Source organism: Hypanus sabinus, chromosome 2 (genome assembly GCF_030144855.1).
Source record: "Hypanus sabinus isolate sHypSab1 chromosome 2, sHypSab1.hap1, whole genome shotgun sequence".
Taxonomy (NCBI): Eukaryota; Metazoa; Chordata; class Chondrichthyes; order Myliobatiformes; family Dasyatidae; genus Hypanus; species Hypanus sabinus.
The window spans coordinates 133,662,663-133,684,483 of record NC_082707.1 but is presented as its reverse complement, the minus strand read 5'-3'; the positions used below and the strand labels follow the sequence as shown (position 1 = coordinate 133,684,483).

General features: G+C 39.7%; 1 protein-coding gene across 11 annotated transcripts in view; it reads right to left on the bottom strand.

Moving 5' to 3' along the window:
• Positions 1-21,821, bottom strand: part of LOC132384020 (gephyrin) — a 647,984-nt gene that overhangs the window by 93,390 nt on the left and 532,773 nt on the right. For all 11 annotated transcript variants that reach the window (XM_059955300.1, XM_059955317.1, XM_059955322.1 and 8 more), the window contains 4 exons: positions 3,759-3,851; positions 3,614-3,669; positions 2,160-2,279; positions 1,392-1,450 (listed from right to left, as the gene is read on the bottom strand). In XM_059955300.1, coding sequence (XP_059811283.1) covers positions 1,392-1,450; positions 2,160-2,279; positions 3,614-3,669; positions 3,759-3,851 — 328 coding nt within the window. The remainder of the gene's footprint in view (positions 1-1,391; positions 1,451-2,159; positions 2,280-3,613; positions 3,670-3,758; positions 3,852-21,821) is intronic.

The following is a 21,821-nucleotide window of genomic DNA, read 5'->3' as shown; positions in this document are numbered from 1 at the left end:
TAGGAGAGAAAAAAAACCAGAGGACATGGGTTAAGGGTGAAGGGGGAAAAGTTTAAAGGGAACATGGTGGGGGGGGGGCTTCTTCATACAGAGAGTGGTGGGTGTGTGGAATGAGCTGCCAGATGAAGTGGTAAATGTGGGCTCACTTTTAACATTTAAGAAAAACTTGGACAGGTACATGGATGAGAGAAGTATGAAGAGATATGGTCCTGGTGCAGGTTGGTGGGACTAGGCAAAAAAATGGTTCGCCAAGAAGGGCCAAAAGGCCTGCACCTGTGCTGTAATGTTCTATGGTTCTAATATCTCCTCCTCGCTGATGATCAACAGTGGTGCACCTCAGGGGTGTGTGCTTAGCCCACTGCTCTACTCTCTCTATATTCATGACTGTGTGTCTAGGCATAGCTCAAGTGCCATCTATAAACTTGCTGAAACTTTTGTTGGTAGAATCTCAGATGGAGATGAGACGGTGTACAGAAGCGAGATATACCAACTAGTGGAGTGGTGTCACAGCAACAACCTTGCACTCAATGTCAGTAAGACAAATTCTGGGCTTCAGGAAGGGTAAGACGAAGGCACACATACCAATTCTTATAGAGGGATCAGAAGTGGAGAGAGTGAGTAGTTTCAAGTTCCTGAGTGTCAAGATCTCTAAGGATCTAACCTGGCCCCAACATATTGATGCAGCTAAAGAAGGCAAGACAGCGACTATGCTTCATTAGGAGTTTGAAGAGATTTGGTATGTCAGCAAAAACATTCAAAAACTTCCATAGAGTACTGTGGAGAGTATTTTGACAGGCTGCATCACTGTCTGGAATGCTGGGGGGTGCTATTGCGTAAGACTGAAAGATGCTGTGGAGGGTTGTAAATTCAGCTGGCTCCAGCTAAGAGTACTAGCCTACAAAGCACACAGGATATCTTCAAAGAGCTGTGTCTCTGAATAGCATTGTCCATTATTAGGGACCTCCAGCACTCAGGGCATGCCCTTTTCTCATCAGGTAGGAGGTACAGAAGCCTGAAGGCACACAGTCAGTGATTCAGGGACAGCTTCTTCTCCTCTGCCATCTGATTCCCTAAATGGACATTGAACCTGAGAACACTACCTCACTTTTTCAATTTATATTATTTCTGTTTTTTTCACAATTTTGAATCTCCAATATACATACACTGTTACTTATTTATTTTTTTCCTTCTATATTATGTATTGCATTGAACTGCTGCTGCTAAATTAACAAATTTTGCGACACATGCTAGTGATAATAATCCTGATTCTGATCCCACTTACTTTTTCCTTATTTTTTTTTGGATATTAATATTTTAAAAAATTGACAGGATTATGTTATAAATTCAGCAAAGTGGGCTACTGAAATCTTATGCAGAATATAGATACTGACCTGATGTCCTGGCCTGGACGAGCCTGTGTCAGAATTCGCACCTCTAGCTCTTCTGTGCCCTGCAACATTAAATTGCAGTCTAAGCTAACAGGATGTATAAAATACTTGGCTGGAGAAGCACAATAGTCATTCTAAAAGCATCATTGATGAACACTAAAAGGCAATCTGGAATGCAGCATGTGGAGATTGTATAGAGCGAGATTCCTTAGCCATTTAGTACGCCTTTGATTTCTCTACAATTAATTATTAGAATTGTTGTTTTAAAAAAATAGCAGTAAACTTCATGAATAATAGTGAAATAATGCAATAAAACTGATCTCCAATCTCAGAAATTAACATGCGGCATTCTTTCTGCTGTCATGTACTGTTGCTTTAAAATAAAATGAATAAATGCAAAAAAATCTTTAAAAAAAACTTTATGAAACTCATTAAATGAAATAACCTTCAACAACTAGAAAAATAAAACATATTTGTGGGCATGAAGATCTAATTGCATGGGTCCCCAGTTTGAGAAGAGGAAATAAAAGCATAAGCTTGATTAGTTACTAAAATGTAAGCACCATCTACAGTGCTCAAAAAAAGCTTAATAACTATCTATCAACTTACCAAGATTAGAAGTACATCATGCTGCATACATAAAGAATACCAATATGAAATGAACATGGCAATACTTAGCATCTATCCTAGTCCTCAACTAAAAAACATATACATTAAGGAATCTTTGAATAACAAAAACATTTTTCTACCAGTTAAACATATTTTACTTACATCATCTGATTCCCTGATGAGCTCAGTATCTTCAACCTGTACAACTGCATCTGCACCACAGGGTATTGGAGCCCCTGTTGTTACGCGCATCACCTGGCCAGGCATCACTGTCTGAGTGGGCTGCAAAAGATATAGGAATGTGATTATTAGACAAACTTTGAAAACTTACAGTTGATTCATATCAAACTAAATTGAAACAAAACACATTATGCTTTTGGGAATTCATTTAAAACTAATAAAGAACAGTTTTATCATTTGGAATCCCCATTTGTTTTTTCCTTTTCCTTGGTACTCCACTATTTAATTAGGAATAGATTTTTGGTGCAATCTGTAAATCCTCATTGTTTTCCAAATGCAGACACTCTGCAACTTCTGACAGTGAAGCTCATCAATTCACTTACTGCACTGCAAGAAAACGTGAGCATTACAAAATTTGTAAGTCCAAATGCTATAGCCAAGTATCCCCCAGTTATGATCTACTCAAAGTAAATGTTTTATTGAAGTTTATATATATCACCACATAGTACCTAGAGATTAATTTTTGCAGGCATTCAGAGTAAAACAAGGAAATACAATGGAATCAAAGGAAAACTACACACTAGCAAATTATGACAAGCAAACAATGTGCAAAAGAAGACAAACTGTACATATTTTTAAAAAGTAAATAAATAATACTGAGAACATGGATTATATAGTCCTCTGAGTGAAGTTATCCATGCTATTTCAGGAGCCTGATGGTTGAAGAGTTCATGGACCTGGTGGTGTAAGAGCTAAGGCTCCTGTTCCTTTTTGTAAGGTTTTCCATTCTTGGGTATTGGCGTTTCCATTTGAAGCTGTGATGCAACCAGTCAGGATTTTCTCCACCGTGCATCTATAGAAGTTTGTCAAAGTTTCAATGACATGCCAAATCTGTGTAAAATTCTAAGTAGAGGCGCTGTTGTGCCTGCTTTGTAATGGCACATATATGCTGGTTCAAGGACAGATCCTCTGATATGATAATGCCAAGGAATTTAAAGCTATTGATCCTCTCCATCTCTGATCCCCTAATGAGGACTGTGTCATGGACATCTGGTTTCTTCCTCCTGTAATCAATAATCAGCTCTTTGATTTTGCTGAAGTTGAGTGAGAGGATACTGTTGTAGCACTATCCAAACAGAATTACAATTTCCCTCCTATATGCTGATTCGCCACCACCTTTGGTTCGGCTTCTACTTCTCACATTCGTCCACATTTCAACAAGATAAATTCTGAATGATGAGGGAGAAAGCTCAATTTCCCTTTGAATAGTGGTCAAGCTGAATGTCTAATCTATTCAGAAAAAAAGGGCTTGTATCAGCTCTTATAGATTTGAGTTCATGTGACAAAGAAATTTATCGGTCATTTGCAGGAAAGGTTTTGGCTCTTGTCCTAGATGCCTAGATTCAATGTTAAGTAAATTTAACATCAAAACTCACCTGGTCACCTGCCTGTGATTCACCAATAATGAATCTATCACCAGGGCCATCAGCAGCTGTAATACAAAACATAACCATTTTCAAGCTGTTCAGATAGAATCTGCAACTTCAACATTAATCATTTAGAACAATATATTCTCTTCACCTCTTACAGCATAGCCATCCTTCACTGACGCTGGGAAAGGTGGCAGGTTGTCTTTTGCAAATACATCCTGTGCTAGAACTCGACCCATACCATCTGAAAACCAAAGGAACGAGTTACCATCAATGAAAAGAGCCCATCAAGCTGGAAGGTTCAAACTTCATTCTGTACTCTAAATTAGTTAAGCTTTAAAACAAATGAGATTGCATGAGTGTGGTGAACTACAGATACCTGTCTGGACACGCTCCCCCCCACCCACTGACTGCTCCTGTGGCTCCTCCCACAGACCCCCGTATAAAGGCGTTTGGAGGCACTGCTCCTCCCTCAGTCTCCAGGATGTTGTGTGGTGGGCTCTTGCTGCTGACTGTGCTTTCTTCCAGCTAATAAAAGCCTACCTTGACTCATGTCTCCGAGAGTTATTGATGGTGCATCAATGAGATGTGCCAACTACTCTTAGCTTCAATTTATTGTGGTTACTGATGGGTCACTGGAAAGTCAAGCAGGCAAGACAACACTCAATTCTGATCTCTAAATATATTTTGTCTTAGATATTTCACACAAATTTAAGCAGGTGAATGGGAAAAAGCAACTGCTGAAGTTTTCAGCTATTTTACAGCTCCTTTCTTCTACAGACTACAGATTCTGCTCCTTCTCTCCCTTCCCATCAAATGCTCATGGTCACCAGGATTGCCTAAATTTTCCAAAAGGCCCTTGGCATCAGTCAACAGAACACTAGCATGAACTGGTTTCTTTTTAATGTCACAGAAATTTACTCATTCAGTCCATAATGAGAGCTATTGATCCAACTCTCACTTCCCATTTTCTAGTAGGAAGTCTTGTACGAGAGTTAAATGAGAATAATATATTTTTTCAAATCACTGGCTAGACTGCATGTTAAATATGCTGGCAGTGTTTATATAAGACACTTTAAAGCCATATAAAGCTCACAGCAGGACAATGCTAAGCATGGGAAGCTATAGTTACAAAGAGAAGCCTGATATTTAGCAATTGCCCAGGTGGAGCACAGGAGGCTAAAATAAAATTTAACAGAAGCTTCAAAAATATAAGAATGAACAGGGAGAGCGTTATGCTTCTTAGAAAGCCTATGAAAAGTGATTATTCACCTAAATTTGCCATCAGAATAAGACAATGAATTAGAAAACCTCATCTCATTACACAACTATAAGTAATATTATGTTGCCAATAATGATAGAAAGTAAGTTAACACTGTCTCTATGAAGCTATTTTTAAGGCAGCATGGATCAGTATCTGACATAAGAGTTGTTCCTTTTGGAGCTAACTCTCGCAGATTTATCATATTAAAACCAAAAAAGAGACAGAGCTTTATTTGACTGAAGTGGAATATGTTCCAGAAACAATGTGGAAATTTGTAGCCTTTTTTTTGTATCCAGCATTTTATTGTGTTAATAAAACTTTGAAGACTCCAAACTGACCTTTATGAAATTTTAATAAACATGACAATACAATTACACATGTATGATATTTCTACATCATGAGTATTGGAAATGGTAGCATATTAGTCATGAGTTCAAATCCCTTCATACTAGCTTGGAATTAAAATGCAATTAATTAAACGTGTAAATACAGCTAGTATCAATAATGTTAACACGTTGGTTAGTTAGACCGCACTTATAGACTTATGCACATTTCTAGCCACCACACTACAAGAAGGATCAGGTAGCAATAGAGATTTACGAGATTTACCAGGATTTTGCTGGAATGGTGTGTTGTAAATAGAATGAGAGATTGGATAGGCTGGCTTTATTCCCAATGGAACTTGGAGGCAGATTTGTGACCTTATACAAGCTTACTAGATTATGAAGAGCATAAGTAGGATAGTTGTCAGCCTTTTGCTTGAACAGGAGAGTCAAGAGCTAGAGAGCACAGGTTTAAGGGGCAAGGTGAAAAATGTTAGAGGTCTGAGGGGCAAGTTCTTCACACAAAGCTCAAAGTTAATTTATTATCAAAGTACACAGGTATAGGTCACCATTGTTTTCTTGTGGATGTACTCAGAAAATCCAAGAAGCATAAAAATATCAACAAGAAATCGCACCCAACAGGATGGATAAACAACCAATGTGCAATAGACAGCAAACTGTGTAAATATAAAATTTAAAAATGAATAAATAATCAATAAATATCAATAACATGAGATGAAGAGTCCTTGAAGGGTGAGTCCATAAATTATGGGAACAGTTCAGTGTTGGGGTGAGTGAAGTTATCCCCTCTGGTTCAAGAGCCTGATGGTTGAGGGGTAATAACTGTTCCTGAACCTGGTGGTGTGAATCCTGAGGCTCCTGCACCTTCTTCCTGGTGCAGCAATGAGAAGAGAGCATGGCCAGGGTGGTAGGGGTCCTTGAAAGTGGGCTCCCTTGAAGATGGAGCACTGACTGTGATAGCACTCCAAATGGATGTGCTCAATGGTGGGGAAGGCTCTACCCCTAATAGACTTTTTGTAAGACTTTCTGTTCAAGGCTATTAGTGTTTCAATTAGTCAGTGTAATCAACAATTAGTGTTTCAAGCAGTCAGTGTACTCTCCACCACATATCCATAGAAGTTAGTCAAAGTTTTAGATTCATGCTGAATTTTCGCAAACTTCTAAGGAAATTGAAGTGTTATCATGCTTTTTTTTGTTATTGCTATGTGCTGGACCCGCAACAGATCTTCTGAAATGATAACACCAAGGAGTTTAAAGTTACTGATGCTCTCCACCTCTAATCCCCCAATGAGGGCTAGCTCAGGAACCTCTGGTTTCCTCCTCTTGAAGTCAACAATCATCACAGAGTGGAGGTAGATATGACTACAAACACAAGAAAATCTGCAGATGCTGGAAATCCAAAGCAACACACACAAACTGGAGGAACTCTGCAGGTCAGGCAGCATCTATGGAAAGGAATAAATAGTTGACTTTTTTGGGTGAGGCCCTTCATCAGCATATGATTACAATGTTCAATAGACATTTCGACAAGTACCTAGGAAAGGTGCAGAGGAATTTGCCCAAATGTAGGCAAATGGAATTAGCATGGATTGTGGTTGGATTAGGTGAGATGGGCCTATGTAAAGAATTTCTGTGCTCATCTGTACAATTCTATGAGACTAATAAATGTGAGTCAAAACCCGTATGATTTCCTAATATACTTCATAAAAGGAAAAGTGCTGTTCTGAATAGACATGGCTTAAAAGCAGCCCATGATGTACAATGTTGTGCCTGACACTTGACTGTTTCCAGATAGACTGAAGCAGTTCAAGAGCCAATGCACCCTTTAAATAAAAAATACCAAAAATAATATCAATGCAAACATACAGATAATATACGTCATCAATACTAATTCTAAAAGCGCGGGTATAATGATAATCAATAAGAAATAGCTCTATCGTTGTCTAGGGGATAATGTATTGTCCGATGGAAATATAAAAGTCACTTTAGTTCATTCAGGCTGCAGCCTTTGGTTGGGGAAAGACAGATTTTTTTACAACTTGCCAGCTTTTCCTTTTTATGATGTCGATCCTTCGAAATTTTGTTGGTGGTGATCTCTTCTTTAGCTAAGCCGTCTTCCGTGGTAAGGCCCCAATCCCAGGCAACGGGAAAGGACACCCGTGGGCCCTCCACCGGCTGTCGCTATTAAATGCTGTCACGGGATTTCTAGCATTTCTCCTGGTGCGTCTAAAGGGGTGTTCCCCAGACCCTCTTTTATCCTTACTCACGGGGTCTCAGATGTCAATCAGGTTGGGATGATGCCATCCTCCAACCAGTCCACGTTGCTCATTTCTTGAGGGCTTCGATGAATAGCACAGTACTGAATACACAATTCCATCTCCAAGAGACAATGGCCGTTTCCCGTGGCTTTGTATCGCTGAGGGGCTAGGACATTCCAAACTCCTTGTGGATTCTGCGTGTCTTTCTCTCATTTCCTGGGTCTCCTGACCTGAATTAATAGCGATCTTGCGATTCTCAAAAAGGAGGGAGCTACTTTGTACCCTTCGGTCCCTCAGAGTTGGGGCACAGTCGTAACAATATAAAAAAAAGTGTAACCACTGTTGCACTCCAGTAACATTTACCAATGTGAAGTCTGAATGTTCAGCTAACCAAAGCTCTCCTTGTTGTTGACATTTATGAATGCCTATTATAAACTCGGAAAATTACATTACTTTGAGCGTAGATGTCTGGCACACAGTTTCATACACATTTTAGCAATGAAGAAAATAATTTTGATAGCACATATAAAGTGGAGGAGGAAAAGATAATTAAACTTACGATTGGTTTACTTATGGGACAGAATAAAATGAGATTTCATAATTAGACATATATCCTCCAAGCTTTATCATTCATCTGTTTGCTTTGCAAAATAACTCCAGCTGGACATTAAGTACATTGGCTTCAGAAAAGAACCCAAATGAATTCTGGCAGTTTGCAAAAGTAAAGTGGCAACTGGCTGGAACTCCTAGATGAGATGAAATTAAAAAATAACAATGCTGTCTTCAATTGATAGGCTACATTTTCAACATTTGAACGTGCCATTGATAAAGACAATTTAATTTCCTGCAATAGTCAACACCATTTTAGTGCAACCTGAAGCCCCCGGGGCCAGTGGGTCACCTGTTCTCTTTACACTTTTACCTGCTTTCTGAATCAGAATCAGGTTTATTATCACCAGCATGTGACGTGAAATTTGTTAACTTAGCAGCAGCAGTTCAATGCAATACATAATATAGGAGAAAAAAATAATAAATAGAAAATAATAATTATAAATAAATAGGTAAATCAATTACAGTATATGTATATTGAATTGATTAAAAACGTGCAAAAAAATACTGCATATTTTAAAAAGTGACGTAGTGTCCAAGGGTTCAATGTCCATTTAGGAATCGGATGGCAGAGGGGAAGAAGCTGTTCCTGATTTGCTGAGTGTGTGCCTTCAGGCTTCTGTATCTCCTTCCGATGGTAACAGTGAGAAAAGGGCATGCCCTGGTGCTGGAGGTCCTTAATTATGGACGCTACCTTTCTGAGACACCGCTCCCTGAATATGTCCTGGGTACTTTGTAGGCTAGTACCCAAGATGGAGCTGACTAGATTTACAACCTTCTGCAGCTTCTTTCGGTCCTGTGCAGTAGCCCCTCCATACCAGACAATGATGCAGTTTGTCAGAATGCTCTCCAAGGTACAACTATAGAAGTTTTAGAGTGTATTTGTTGACATGCCAAATCTCTTCAAACTCCTAATGAAGTATAGCCGCTGTCTTGCCTTCTTTATAACTATATTGATATGTTGGGACCAGGTTAGATCCTCAGAGATCTTGACACCCAGGAACTTAAAACAGCTCACTCTCTCCACTTCTGATCCCTCTATGAGGATTGGTTATATGTTCCTTCATCATACCCTTCCTGAAGTTCACAATCAGCTCTTTCATCATAATGACATTGTGTGCCAGGTTGTTGTTGCGGCACCACTCCACTAGTTTGCATATCTCACCCCTGTATGTCTTCTCGTCACCACCTGAGATTCTACCTGCAATGGTTGTATCATCAGCAAATTTATAGAAGGTATTTGAGCTATGTCTAACCACACAGTCATGGGTATAGAGAGAGTAGAGCAGTGGGCTAAGCACACACTCCTGAGGTGCACCAGAGTTGATCGTCAGTGAGGAGGATATGTTATCACCAATCCGCACAGATTGTGGTCTTCTGGTTAGGAAGTTGAGGATCCAATTACTGAGAGAGGTACAGGGGCACAGGTTCTGCAACTTCTCAATCAGGATTGTGGGAATGATGGTATTAAATGCTGAGCTACAGTTGATGAACAGCATCCTGAAATAGGTGCTTGTGTTGTCCAGGTGGTCTAAAGCTGTTTAGAGAGCCATTGAGATTGCATCTGTCCTTGACCTATTGTGGCATCTTATTGTTCCAGCTTGGTCTATCGTAGGTCTAATCCAATCAGTAAGGCAATACAAGAGTTTATGGTCATAAATTTAATAGAGACTTTTTGAACAGAAACCAGTAATTGTAATATATCTGGATTTTCAACAGGCATATCATAAAACCCAACATAACGAATAGTCAAAAACAAGATAAGGGGCCCTGGGATGATGGGTAAATATTAACACAATAGAGTAACATATTTGGTCAAGGGAAATAAACTGTAAAAGGATCAAGGGGATCTTTTTCACATCAGCAAGCTGATGCTGATGGGAATTTATTAAACAGCTTAAAAACTGTTTCTATATCTGCTCGTGAAATAACATCAGGTGGAAAGCTAAGCTACGAGGAGGAGACAGAGTCTACAAAAGGAGCACAAGGAAGTAACATGGGAGTTGGAGGACAATTTGGGAAAATGTGCAATTGTGCATGCTAGTAGGAAGAACAGAAAAGGAGAATATTTTTGAAATGTTGAGGATTCTTGGTCTATTGGTTCAGTTAATGGTAGAATGTAGACATGCAAACACAGCAATTAGAAAAATAAAATGGTATGCAGGCTTTTAATAAATGGGAGGTGGAGAATGTAAATAAAGAGGTTGTGTTAAAATTTTGCTTTACATGGACGATACCATATTTGAACCACTGTGCATAGTTTTGTCTTCATACATAGAATCATAGAACCATAGAACATTATAGCACAGAGACAGGCCTTTTGGCTCTTCTTGGCTGTGCCGAACCATTTTTCTGCCTAGTCCCACTGACCTGCACCTGGCCCATATCCCTCCATACACCTCTCATCCATGTACCTGTCCAAGTTTTTCTTAAATGTTAGAAGTGAGCCCGCATTTACTGCTTCATCTGGCAGCTCATTCCACACTCCCACCACTCTCTGTGAAGAAGCCCCCCTCCAATGTTCCCTTTAAACTTTCCCCCTTCACCCTTAACCCATGTCCTCTGTTTTTTTCTCCCCTAGCCTCAGTGGAAAAAGCCTGCTTGCATTCACTCCATCTATACCCATCATAATTTTATATACCTCTATCAAATCTCCCCTCATTCTTCTATGCTCCAGGGAATAAAATCCTAACCTATTCAACCTTTACCAGTTTCTCGAGTCCCAGCAACATCCTTGTAAACCCTCTTTGCACTCTTTCAGCCTTATTAATATCCTTCCTGTGATTCGGTGACTAAAACTGCACACAATACTCCAAATTTAGCCTAATCAATGCCTTATACAACCTCACAATAACATTCCAACCCTTATACTCAATACTTTGATTTATAAAGGCCAATGTACCATAAACTCTCTTTATGACCCTATCTACCTGTGACGCCACTTTTAGGGAATTTTGTATCTGTATTCCCAGACCCCTCTGTTCTACTGCACGCCTCAGTGCCCTACCATTTACCTTGTATGTTCTACCTTGGTTTGTCCTTCCAAGGTGCAATACCTCACACTGTCTGTATTAAACTCCATCTGCCATTTATCAGCCCATTTTTCCAGCTGGTCCAAATCCCTCTGCAAGCTTTGAAAACCTTCCTTACTGTCCACTACACCTCCAATCATTGTATCATCAGCAAATTTGCAGATCCAATTTACCCCATTATCATCCAGATCATTGATATAGCTGACAAATAACAATTGACCCAGCACTGATCCCTGTGGCACACCACTAGTCACAGGCCTCCACTCAGAGAAGCAATCCTCCACTACCACTCTCTGACTTCTCCCATTGATCCAATGTCTAATCCAATTTACTACCTCTCCATGTATACCTAGCGACTGAATCTTCCTAACTAACCTCCCATGTGGGACCTTGTCATTGTGTTGACATGTGGAAGAATATGCTGGTCTTAGAATTAGTGCAGCCTAGACTTTTACAATCAATTCCTTGGATGATAGTCCTGACACATAATGACTTAATGAGTAAAGTTTTGAGCTCATTGGAGTTTACAAGAGTAAAAGACGATCATTCAGAACTCTGACAGATGTTGATGCTGCAGTTGCTGGGAGGCTATTTCTTTGTGGTGGAGAAATTAGAAGTCTTCAAACAGGATGGTAATTATTTAGCACTCAAGCCAATGAGAACTTTTGCAGAGGATTGTGGAAGCTCAGTTATTAAGTAAATTCAAGGCTGAGATCAATAGACTTTTTGACACAAGGGATATATTTATCAGAAAGCAAGTGAGTTTGAAGATCAGCCACAAACATAATAAACGGCAGATCAGGTTCAATAACCATATTGCTAATGGTTGGTTTTATCTATATTCCTATGTTTTCTGATCTTGTAGAAGTGTTTATTGCTGATTAATTAATAGCATTGTGTTGAATGGCCATAAGTCGTAAGATATAGGAGCAGAATTACGCCATTCAGTCCATCGAATCTGCTCCGCCATTCCATCATGTCTGATTTATTATCCTTCACAACCCCATTTTCCTTCTTTCTCCCTGCAACCTTTGATGCCCTGACTGATTCAGAACCCATCAATTTTTACTTTAAATGTACACAATGACTTGGCTTCCATAGCTGTTTGTGGCAATGAATTCTACAGATTCACTACCCTCTGGCTAAAGAAATTCCTCCTCATCTCTGTTCTAAATGGACATCCCTCTATGCTGAGGCTGTGCCCTCTGGTCCTAGACTCATCCACAATAGGAAACATCCACTCCACATCCACTCTATCTAGGCCTTTCAATATTTGATAGGTTACAATCAGATCGCCCTCATACTTCTAAACGCCAGTGAGTACAAATCTAAGGCCATTTCACACTCCTCATACATTAACCCTTTATTCACAGAATAATTTTTGTGAACTTTCTCCAGACCCTCTACAACACTAGCACATCTTTTCTTAGATAAAGGGCCCAAAATTGCTCAGAATTCTCCAAGTGCAGTCTGACTAATGCCTTATAAACCTCAGTATTACATCCTTGCTCTTACAGTGTCTCAAAATGAATGCTAACATTGCATTTGCCTTCCTTACCATTGTCTCAATCTGCAAATTAACCTTTAAGGAATCCTGTACAAGGGCTTACATATCCCTTTGCACCACAGAGTTTTGAATTTTCTCCCCATTTAGAAAATACTCTACACCTTTATTCCTTTTACCAAAATGCATGACCATATCCTTCCTTTCACTATATTCCATTTGCCACTTCTTTGCCCATTCTCTCAGTCTGTCTAAGTCAGTCTGCAAACACCCTGAACACTACCTGCCCCTCCAACTATCTTCATATCATCTGCAAAACTCCATCATCTAAATCACTGACATATAATGTGAACAGAAGCGGTCCTAACACCAAACCCCGAGGAACATCACTAGTCACTGGCAGCCAACCAGAAAAGTTTCCTTTACTCCCACTCTTGGTCTTCTGCCAGTCTGTCAATCTTCTATCAATGCTAGTATCTTTCCTGTAATACTATGGGCTCTTGTTAAGCAGCCTCATGAGTTCCACCTTGTTAAAGGCCTTCTGAAAATCCAGGCAAACAATATCCACTGACTCTCCTTTGTCTATCCTGCCAATTATTTACTCAAAGAATTCCATCAGATTTGACAGGCAAGGTTTGTCCCTGACATTTATAAGCTTACATGAAAAATATTCAATATACATGAAAAATTAAATATATCATAAAATATAATTAGGAGTTAGTTCAAAAAATCTCTTCTTTGAAACGTGTCTCTCTACCTTCTAGTCCTTTCCCTCCATTGAAATAAATGCAGTATCTAAATATATGCAACGTCTAACAGGGCATAGATAAGTAGGCAGAATGCCTAAAGTTGGTGCATTACCATGCAATGTCAGAGAGCAGTTGAGAAATTGTTGATGAGGACCACCCGAGATTTTCAATGGATTCATAATCCCACTAGAGTCACAAACTTTCTAAGTGACCTGAGGAAATGCTAGCAATGACGCATGGAAACAATGGCATTTCTCAGGAAAATTCTGACCAATAAAGTGAAATAATTATTGAACTGCAAAGAGTTTTTTTCATCTAAAACATAAAAACTGGGAATCAATATATTTTTGTGATAAACAAATGGCTCAATATATGATTGGGGGTTCAGCTTATGGTGGGAGCTGAAAAGCCTTATGTACGATAATGGCCTCACACTATGCCCAATTGCTTCATACTGATAGAGCCCAGGGTTTTGTGTGCTAATTTTGAGCAGCTTGGACTGTAAGATAGTAGGTTTGATTGCACAGCTGGTAGATTCATTAGTTGTGTGAGATTTGACATATTCTTTTATCTTTTTCTCACAGGAACCTTATACATTCTCATGTTCTGTTTTGAACGATTGCATATAGTTCCAGATTGTCATCCTGCTGTCTGCAGCACTGGGCAAACCTGACTTTCTTGTTTTATTGCCATTTAAAGCTATAGCTGTGGACAAATAATGTAACTGAACTGGTTATGTGTTTTGGAGCAATGGTTTGCTGCCTGCATGAAGATGCAGGTCAAAGTGAAATGCTGAGGTAGTGTACAGGTACATAAGTCACCTCACAAGTCTTCCACCTTTAATCTTGTCTGCTTTAATACTTTTCAGAGATATACTGTACACTCACATCCCTTAAGTTTATGTTAGTAACATGTCTCCCTCACCACTTTAAAATCTCCAAATTTCCTTACTAACAAGCAACACACACACAATGCTGGAGGAAACCAGCAGGCCAGGCTGCATCTACAGAAAGGAAGTATGGTCGACATTTCTGGCTGAGACTTGTCGGCAGGACTGAAGAAATAAAGATGAGGAGTAGATATAAAAGGTGGGGGAGGGGAGAGAAAAACACAAGGTGATGGGTGAAACAGGGAGGAGAAGGGATGATGGAAAACACTGGGAAGTTGATTGGTGAAAGTGGTACAGAGCTGAAGAAGGGGAAGACCAATACAATAGAACAGAAGGCCATGGAAGGAAGAAACATGGGGTGGACCACCACCAGAGAAAGGTGATGGGCAGGCAAGGAGATAAAGTGAGAGAGGAAAAAGGGGATGGGAATGGTGAATGGGGGTGGGGGGGGCCATTACTGGAAGTTTGAGAAATCAATGTTCCTGCCATCATCTTGTGTTTCTCTCTTCCCTCCCCCTCCTTTTATATCTACTCCTCATCTTTTTTTCTCCAGTCCTGCCGAAGGGTCTCGGTCCAAAATGTTGACTATTATTTCTTGTCTAGATGCTGCCTGGCCTGTGAGCTCCCCCTGATTTTGTGTATGCTGTTTGGATTTCCAGCATCTACAGATTGTCTCTTGTTTAAAATTTCCTTACTCTTTGCTTTGGAAAAATATTTCATTTATTACTAACTAGTTATCTTCAGTTGCCAAGAAAATGATGCTGTCAATAATTTGCTCAATCCCTTCCCAGTTTTCAGCATCTCATTTATAGTCTTTCATCTCAGCAACTGCCACAGGCCTTTTGGAATTTCACATCTGACAAGTGCATGTGTGATGTTTTTCACTCATAGCAATCTGTGTTTAGTCTGAGTTCCACCACAAGATGTTTTTTCATATTTCTCTGGTTCTATGCTAAAAAGGAAACAAATGCATTATTTCTAGCTTTACAATTTAGATCTCGAGATTGCAATTATTTAATTATATCAAAATGTAATTCACATTTATACAGGGAGCTGTATCTTGACCTTAAGACTTGATGATTGGTGAGCTGATGTATTGGTGCTTGAAATCAAGAAATAATCTGATTATTCAGTACTTTTCCTTTGAAAAATAAATCTTGGGTTGGTAAAAACCAAGGATAAATACATATTGACAGTATTTAGTGCCTAGTCAAAGCAAGAGAGATTGAGCAATATAAACCCATCAATCAGAGAGAATCTTGCTCTCACAAAAGGCATTTGTTATTCACTCACTGATAGATTAAAAATAACAAGGAACTTAGCTGTAGCGATTTTCATTCAATTTAAAATATGATATTAATTTCCTTCCATCAGCCCAATCCATGCATGAAACTGTTTGAGGTTTATACAGGACTTTAGTGCTTTTTTTTAGTGATGTCAATCATGTTGTTGATGTCAAATTAAAGAAAGGCCAGTGAATCATTGACACTACGCTTAAAGCTTTTCACTCAAAAATATTCATTAATGTCAATGATCTCTGAAAATAATCAGGAAGAATGATGTCACTGAGCAACAAATGTTCTCGTGATATATATTCATTAGCTATAATGTATGTGTTCTTGGTTCAAATGCATGAATTACTGAACATAGACTCAAATACCAGCAAATTATTTCAAATCACAAAATGACATGAGGATTTAATGCATTTAAAATGTAGAAGTTTGTTTATTGTACCTGACACTTCACAACATGTGTCTAATTCAGAATACTTCTTCAAAATTGTCACGAAGTAACTCTTCAATATGTAGGGAAAGAATTATTTGTTTTATGTGGGTTGCTTTAAAATGAAGTCTGAACCTTTAATTGTTAAATGTTAACTTATGCAACTTGGTTTTTGGCATCAACTTACAACACTAATATTCAAAATCCTTCTCAGGCTACTTGAGTTTAAGTAAATTGAGCAAAATTGTAAAATGCTTTGAAAATCTAATTGAGGAGTTAACTCGGCTTCAACTGCAGTAATATTAGACACCTTGGTTCTTCTTGTCCTCACCTAACACCCCACCAGTCTCTGCGTCCAGCACATAATCCTCTGCAACTTCTGCCATCTCCAGCGGGATCCCACCAGCAAGCACATCTTTCCCTCCACCCCTCACTTTCTGCTTTCTGCAGGAACCCTTACGCAACCCCTTATCCATTCATCTCTCCCCACTGATCTCCATACTAGCACTTATTGTGTAAGCATAACAAGTGTTATATCAGCTCCTACACCTCCTTCCTTATTACCATTCAGGGCTCTAAACAGTCCTTCCAGGTGAGGCAACACTTCACCCATGAGTCTGTTGGAGACATCTACTGTATCTGGCGCTCCTGGTGTGTCCTCCAGTATATTGGTGAAACACGATATAGATTGGGAGACCGCTTTGTCAAGCACCTATGCTCTGTCTGCCAGAAAACGTGGGATCTCCCAGTGGCCACCCATTTTAATTCCACTTCCCATTCCCATTCTGACATATTAGCCCATGGCCTCCTCTACTGTTGCAATGAGGCCACATTCAGGTTGGAGGAGCAACACCCTATATTCCATCTAGGTAGACTCCAACCTGATGGCATGAACATCAATTTCTCAAACTTCTGGTACTGCTCCTCCCACACCTTCACCATTCCCCATTCCCTTTTCCCTCTCTCACCTTATCTCCTTTCTGGCCCATCACCTCCCTCTGTTGCTCCTCCCCCTTCGCTTCCTTCCATGGGTTTCTGTCCTCTCCTATCAGATTCTGCCTTCTCCAGCCTTGTATCTCTTCCACCAATCAACTTCCCAGTTCCTTACTTCACCACCCCCCCAACTAGTTTCACCTATCACCTTGTGTTTCTTCTTCCCCTCCCCCTACCCTCTAACTCTGATGTCTCATCTTTTTTTTCCTCAGTCCTGATGAAAGGTCTTGGCTGGCAAAGTTAACTTTTTTACGGGAGGGCTGAGTTCCAGCGTCTCGATCCTACGTCATCACGTGACGTCCCCCCTTGGCTGGCAAAGTTGACGATACTCTTTTTCCATAGATGCTGCCTGGCCTAAGCATTTTGTGTGTGTTGCTTCAACAGAAAATCTGTTGGTTTTATGACTGTATCTGCTACATTTCTGTTCTGTCACACATACCTGGTATGTACTGATGTATAACTGACAGTTCAATTCACACCTTACTTAATCTTACAGTGCAAATTACTTGAATCTGACAGTTGGCTTTCCCCACCAAATAATATCAGCTTTAGTCAGAGACACTGTAGAATATCAAATGGGGAATGTTTTAAATTAAATCAGAAGTGTTAAGGAAGCAATGGGGGACTTTCTCACATTATGCTGGAATCTAGGAAACTATTCAAAACAAGTGTAAATGGTGATTTCTTTAGATCCCTTTATGCTGTGAAGGAAAGTTGAGCCTGAGGGGAATATTTGGTAGCTTCATTTCTGCAAGAATTCTTGAAATAGCACATAGGATGGCATACTTCCAGCTATACTGGAATGATACAGCATTCAACAGCTCTCAAAAATATAACAGCCTGATGGAAATATAATCATGACCTTGACTAATTTACTATAACAAGTTCCCACCTGTTTCAAAAGGGTGTCAATCATTCTAGAACTCAAGAAGAGCAGGGTGAGGTGACCCAAAGATTATCACTTAGTGGCATTCACATAAGACCAAAGGATACAGGAGCAGAATTAGGCCATTTGGCCCATTGAGTACGCTCCACTATTTTGTTGTGGCTGATCTAATTTTTCTCTCAGCCCCAGTCTCCTGCATTTTTCCCTGTATTCCCTCATGCCCTGACCAGTCAAGAATCTATCAACCTCTGTCTTAAATATAGATAAAGACTTGGCCTCCACAGCTGCCTATGGTGTCACATCTACTGTGACGAAGTGCTTTGGCAGGATAGACATGGCCAGAATCAACTACTGTCTAAGCAAGGGCCTGGATCCACTGCAATTTGTCTATTAGCACAACAGATGCAATCTCACTGGCTTTCCACTCGGCCTTGGATCACCTGGACAACAGTAATTCCCATGTCAGACTGCTGTTTATTGATTACAGCTCAGCATTCAACATGATTATACCTTCAGCTCTAATCAATAAGCTCCAAAACCTGGGCTTCTGTACCTGCCTCTGCAACTGGATCCTTGAACAAGAACACACAGTCTGTGCAGATCAGAAATATCTCCTCGCTGACAATCAATACTGGCACACCTCAAGGATGTGTACTTAGCCCATTGCTCGGCTCTTTCTACCCAATCCTTTGGGCGTTTGGTAAGAATTGATATGCCACCCAAAGGCACTTGCGAATTTCTACAGTTGTAATGTGGAGAACATTCCAATTGGTTGCATCACCATGTTATGGGGTCTGGCACTGTACGGGATCAGAAAAAACTGCAGAGAGTTGTAAACCTAGCTAGCTCCATCATGGGCACTAACCTCCCCAGCATTAAGGACATCTTCAAAAGGAAATGCCTCAAAAAGGCGGAATCCATCATTAAGGACCCCCATCACCCAGGACATTGCCTCTTTTTATTGCTACCATAAAGGAGAAGATACAGGAGCCTGAAGACACACACTCAACGTTTCAGGAACAGCTTCTTCACCTCTGCCATCAGATCTCTGAATGGATAATGAAAACTACCTTGGTACTTTCCCTTTCTGTTTTTGCAGCAATTATTTAACATGATTTTCTCTTTTATATACATACAGTACTTCTCATTGTAAGTTATAGTTTTATTATTATGTATTACAATGTACTGCTGCCACAAAACAAGTTTCACAACATAACCCAGCGACATTAAACCCGATTCTGATTCTGAACCCATGAGGCTCAATATTGTATTTAATGTACAAGATAGAGTTTACTGCTTACTGCTTCACCCTCACATTTTCCCTTTGTTACCCCTTCCCATCACTCATCCCATTTGCAACATGTTTTCTAACTTTTCTACTTTTGACGAAAGAGCAAAAATGTTAATTCTCTTTTTTTCTCCCACAGGCAACCTCTGAACGGTCTTACAAGCCATTTGGTCATGCCATGATTTCTATGTTCAAATAAAAAAGAATAAAACTGGACTGACCACCTGGAATTGCCTTACATATTGGGAGAGTTGTTCTACATACCAGTTAAACTTGCTGCAATTGTACTTGCAGAGAATGTGTCAAATTCCAATAACCTTTGACATATGTCTTGTCCCGCTAAGTGGATAACAGTACTAGAGGCAGTGGCATGCTGTTATACAGATGCCAGAGAGGAGGCCTTGAAATTCTCAACACTGATTTCAAATTCCATTAAATTTCATACAGTCAGGTCAATTTCCTCCTGATCATGAACTCCAAGGAAACCTCCTCCTGATTATCTTCTACCATCTTATCTCAGCCAATGAATCAATGCTCTTCCAATTTTAAGCATTTGCAAAAACCACTGAAAGCAGCAAGGGCATGGAATTTACTCTGAATATGGGACTTTAATATCTATCACCAAAAGCATTAACATAGGCCAAACTGACTCTAAACAAACCTGCTGCTCAAACTGGGCCTCTGTGAGACATTGTGGATCATCAGCAATAGCAGTAATGAATACAAGTATTAATTTAATACTATAAACACAATAGTATAGATACAAAAATTGAACAAAATCTATATTCTCAAGGTCCAGCTTACCATCAAGCCAGGGGTCAATTCCAGTTCAATGACAAGTGCGTGCTGAGGGCAGCACCATGGACCTGTACAAATGATATGATGCTAGCCTATTGAAGCTACAAGAATAAACAGAACTAACTCTCTTACTACTAACTGAACAGATTGAAGCTGGGCAGTCATACCACACTTCTTTATGAATGGCAATGCACAATTTATTGGAGAAGGAAGCTTCAAGGCATTCCCATCAACAATGATGAGAAGGTCTAGCATATGTTTGCTAAAGAAAAGGCCAAGTATTCACAACCATTTTTAGTTAGCTTAAGTACTGAAGACTTGCACTCTAGAACTAGGTGATGCTTTAGCAAAGCCATTGTAGTACAGATACAATTCTGGCAACGTGGAAAATTTCCCAGGTGCATTCTATTTAAAAAAAAGCAGGATAAATGCAACCCAACTAAGACGTACTATATTAGTCTACTCTCAATGATCACTAATATGATGGAAATGATTGGCAACACACTATAAAGCGTCACTACCTTGATATTAAACTGCACAATGACTCTCAATTTAGTTCGCCAGGACCACCTAGCTCCAAGCGTCATCACAGCCTTGGTCCAAATGTGGATTAAAGAAATAATTCCACAGTTGAAATGAGCGTGTGCATCCTTGACATCATGGCATAATTTAGAGTCATGAAGGTGCCTAGCAAAATTGAAGTCTAACATTATCAAGAGGAAGCTCCACCTGCTAGAGTATTATCTTGCACAAGGGAATATGCTTATGGTTGTGGTTGTCAAGAGTCAATCATCCCAGATCCAGGATATCACTACAAGAGTTCCTCAGGATAATGTTCTAATCCCAGCAATGTTCAGCTGCTCATGAATGACATACCCTTCCATCAGAAAATCAGAGCTGGCGATCTTTGCTGATGACTGCAAAATGTTCAATTCTATTCATAACTTCTCAATTGATTAAACAGTCCAAGCTTGCAAATAAGACAACATTCAGCCATGATGAGAAATGGCAGGTTAAATTCACACCACAAAATGCTTTACCATGATCAAATTGACCTATCCTTGACACAGTCACCCATCCTGGGACATTACCATTGACCAGAAATTCATCTAGATCAGACATATAACTATCATTACCACAAGAGTAGGTCAGAGGCTAGTTATCCTGCAACCAGTGACACACCTCCTGACACTACATGGCATTTCAACCATCTGCCAGCCATAACTTAAGAGTTTGATGGAATACTCTCAAATGTTATGTATGTGTGAAGTTCATCTCCAGTTTCTATCCCATAGTGATCATCCCCTTGAAAGGACATTTCATGTGTTAAAGATAAATTCTTCACTTCGGCTTGACCCTTGTACTTTGTTTACATGCACTGCATTTTTCAGCATCACGATATTCTGCATTCCAGTTTTGTTTTTTATGATCTTGATATACTTATGCTTGGTATGATATACCTGGATAGCACATTTTAAAAGAAGTATTCACTGCTTCTTGGTACACGTGACAACATTAAATCAGTACTAACAAATTCCAAGAATGTCAATAACGTCCAGGACAGAGCAGTCCCCTTGAATGGCAAATGGTCTACCAGTCTAAGCTTTCATTTATTCTACCTCCCTTACACTGTAGCTTCAGTGTGCACCATCTACAAATGCATTGCATTTGCTCACCTAGCTCAGTCTGACAGCACCTCCCAAGTCATAACCGGTATCACAAAGAGGGGGAATTCACAGCACGTACACTAGAAAACGACTAAGTCTATCATCTTGATTTGAAAACATATTGCCAGTCCTTCATCATTGCAGTCTTAATCGTGGAACACCCTACCTAACAGTTCAGTGGAAAAACCTTCAGCAGAGTAACTGTTGCAGT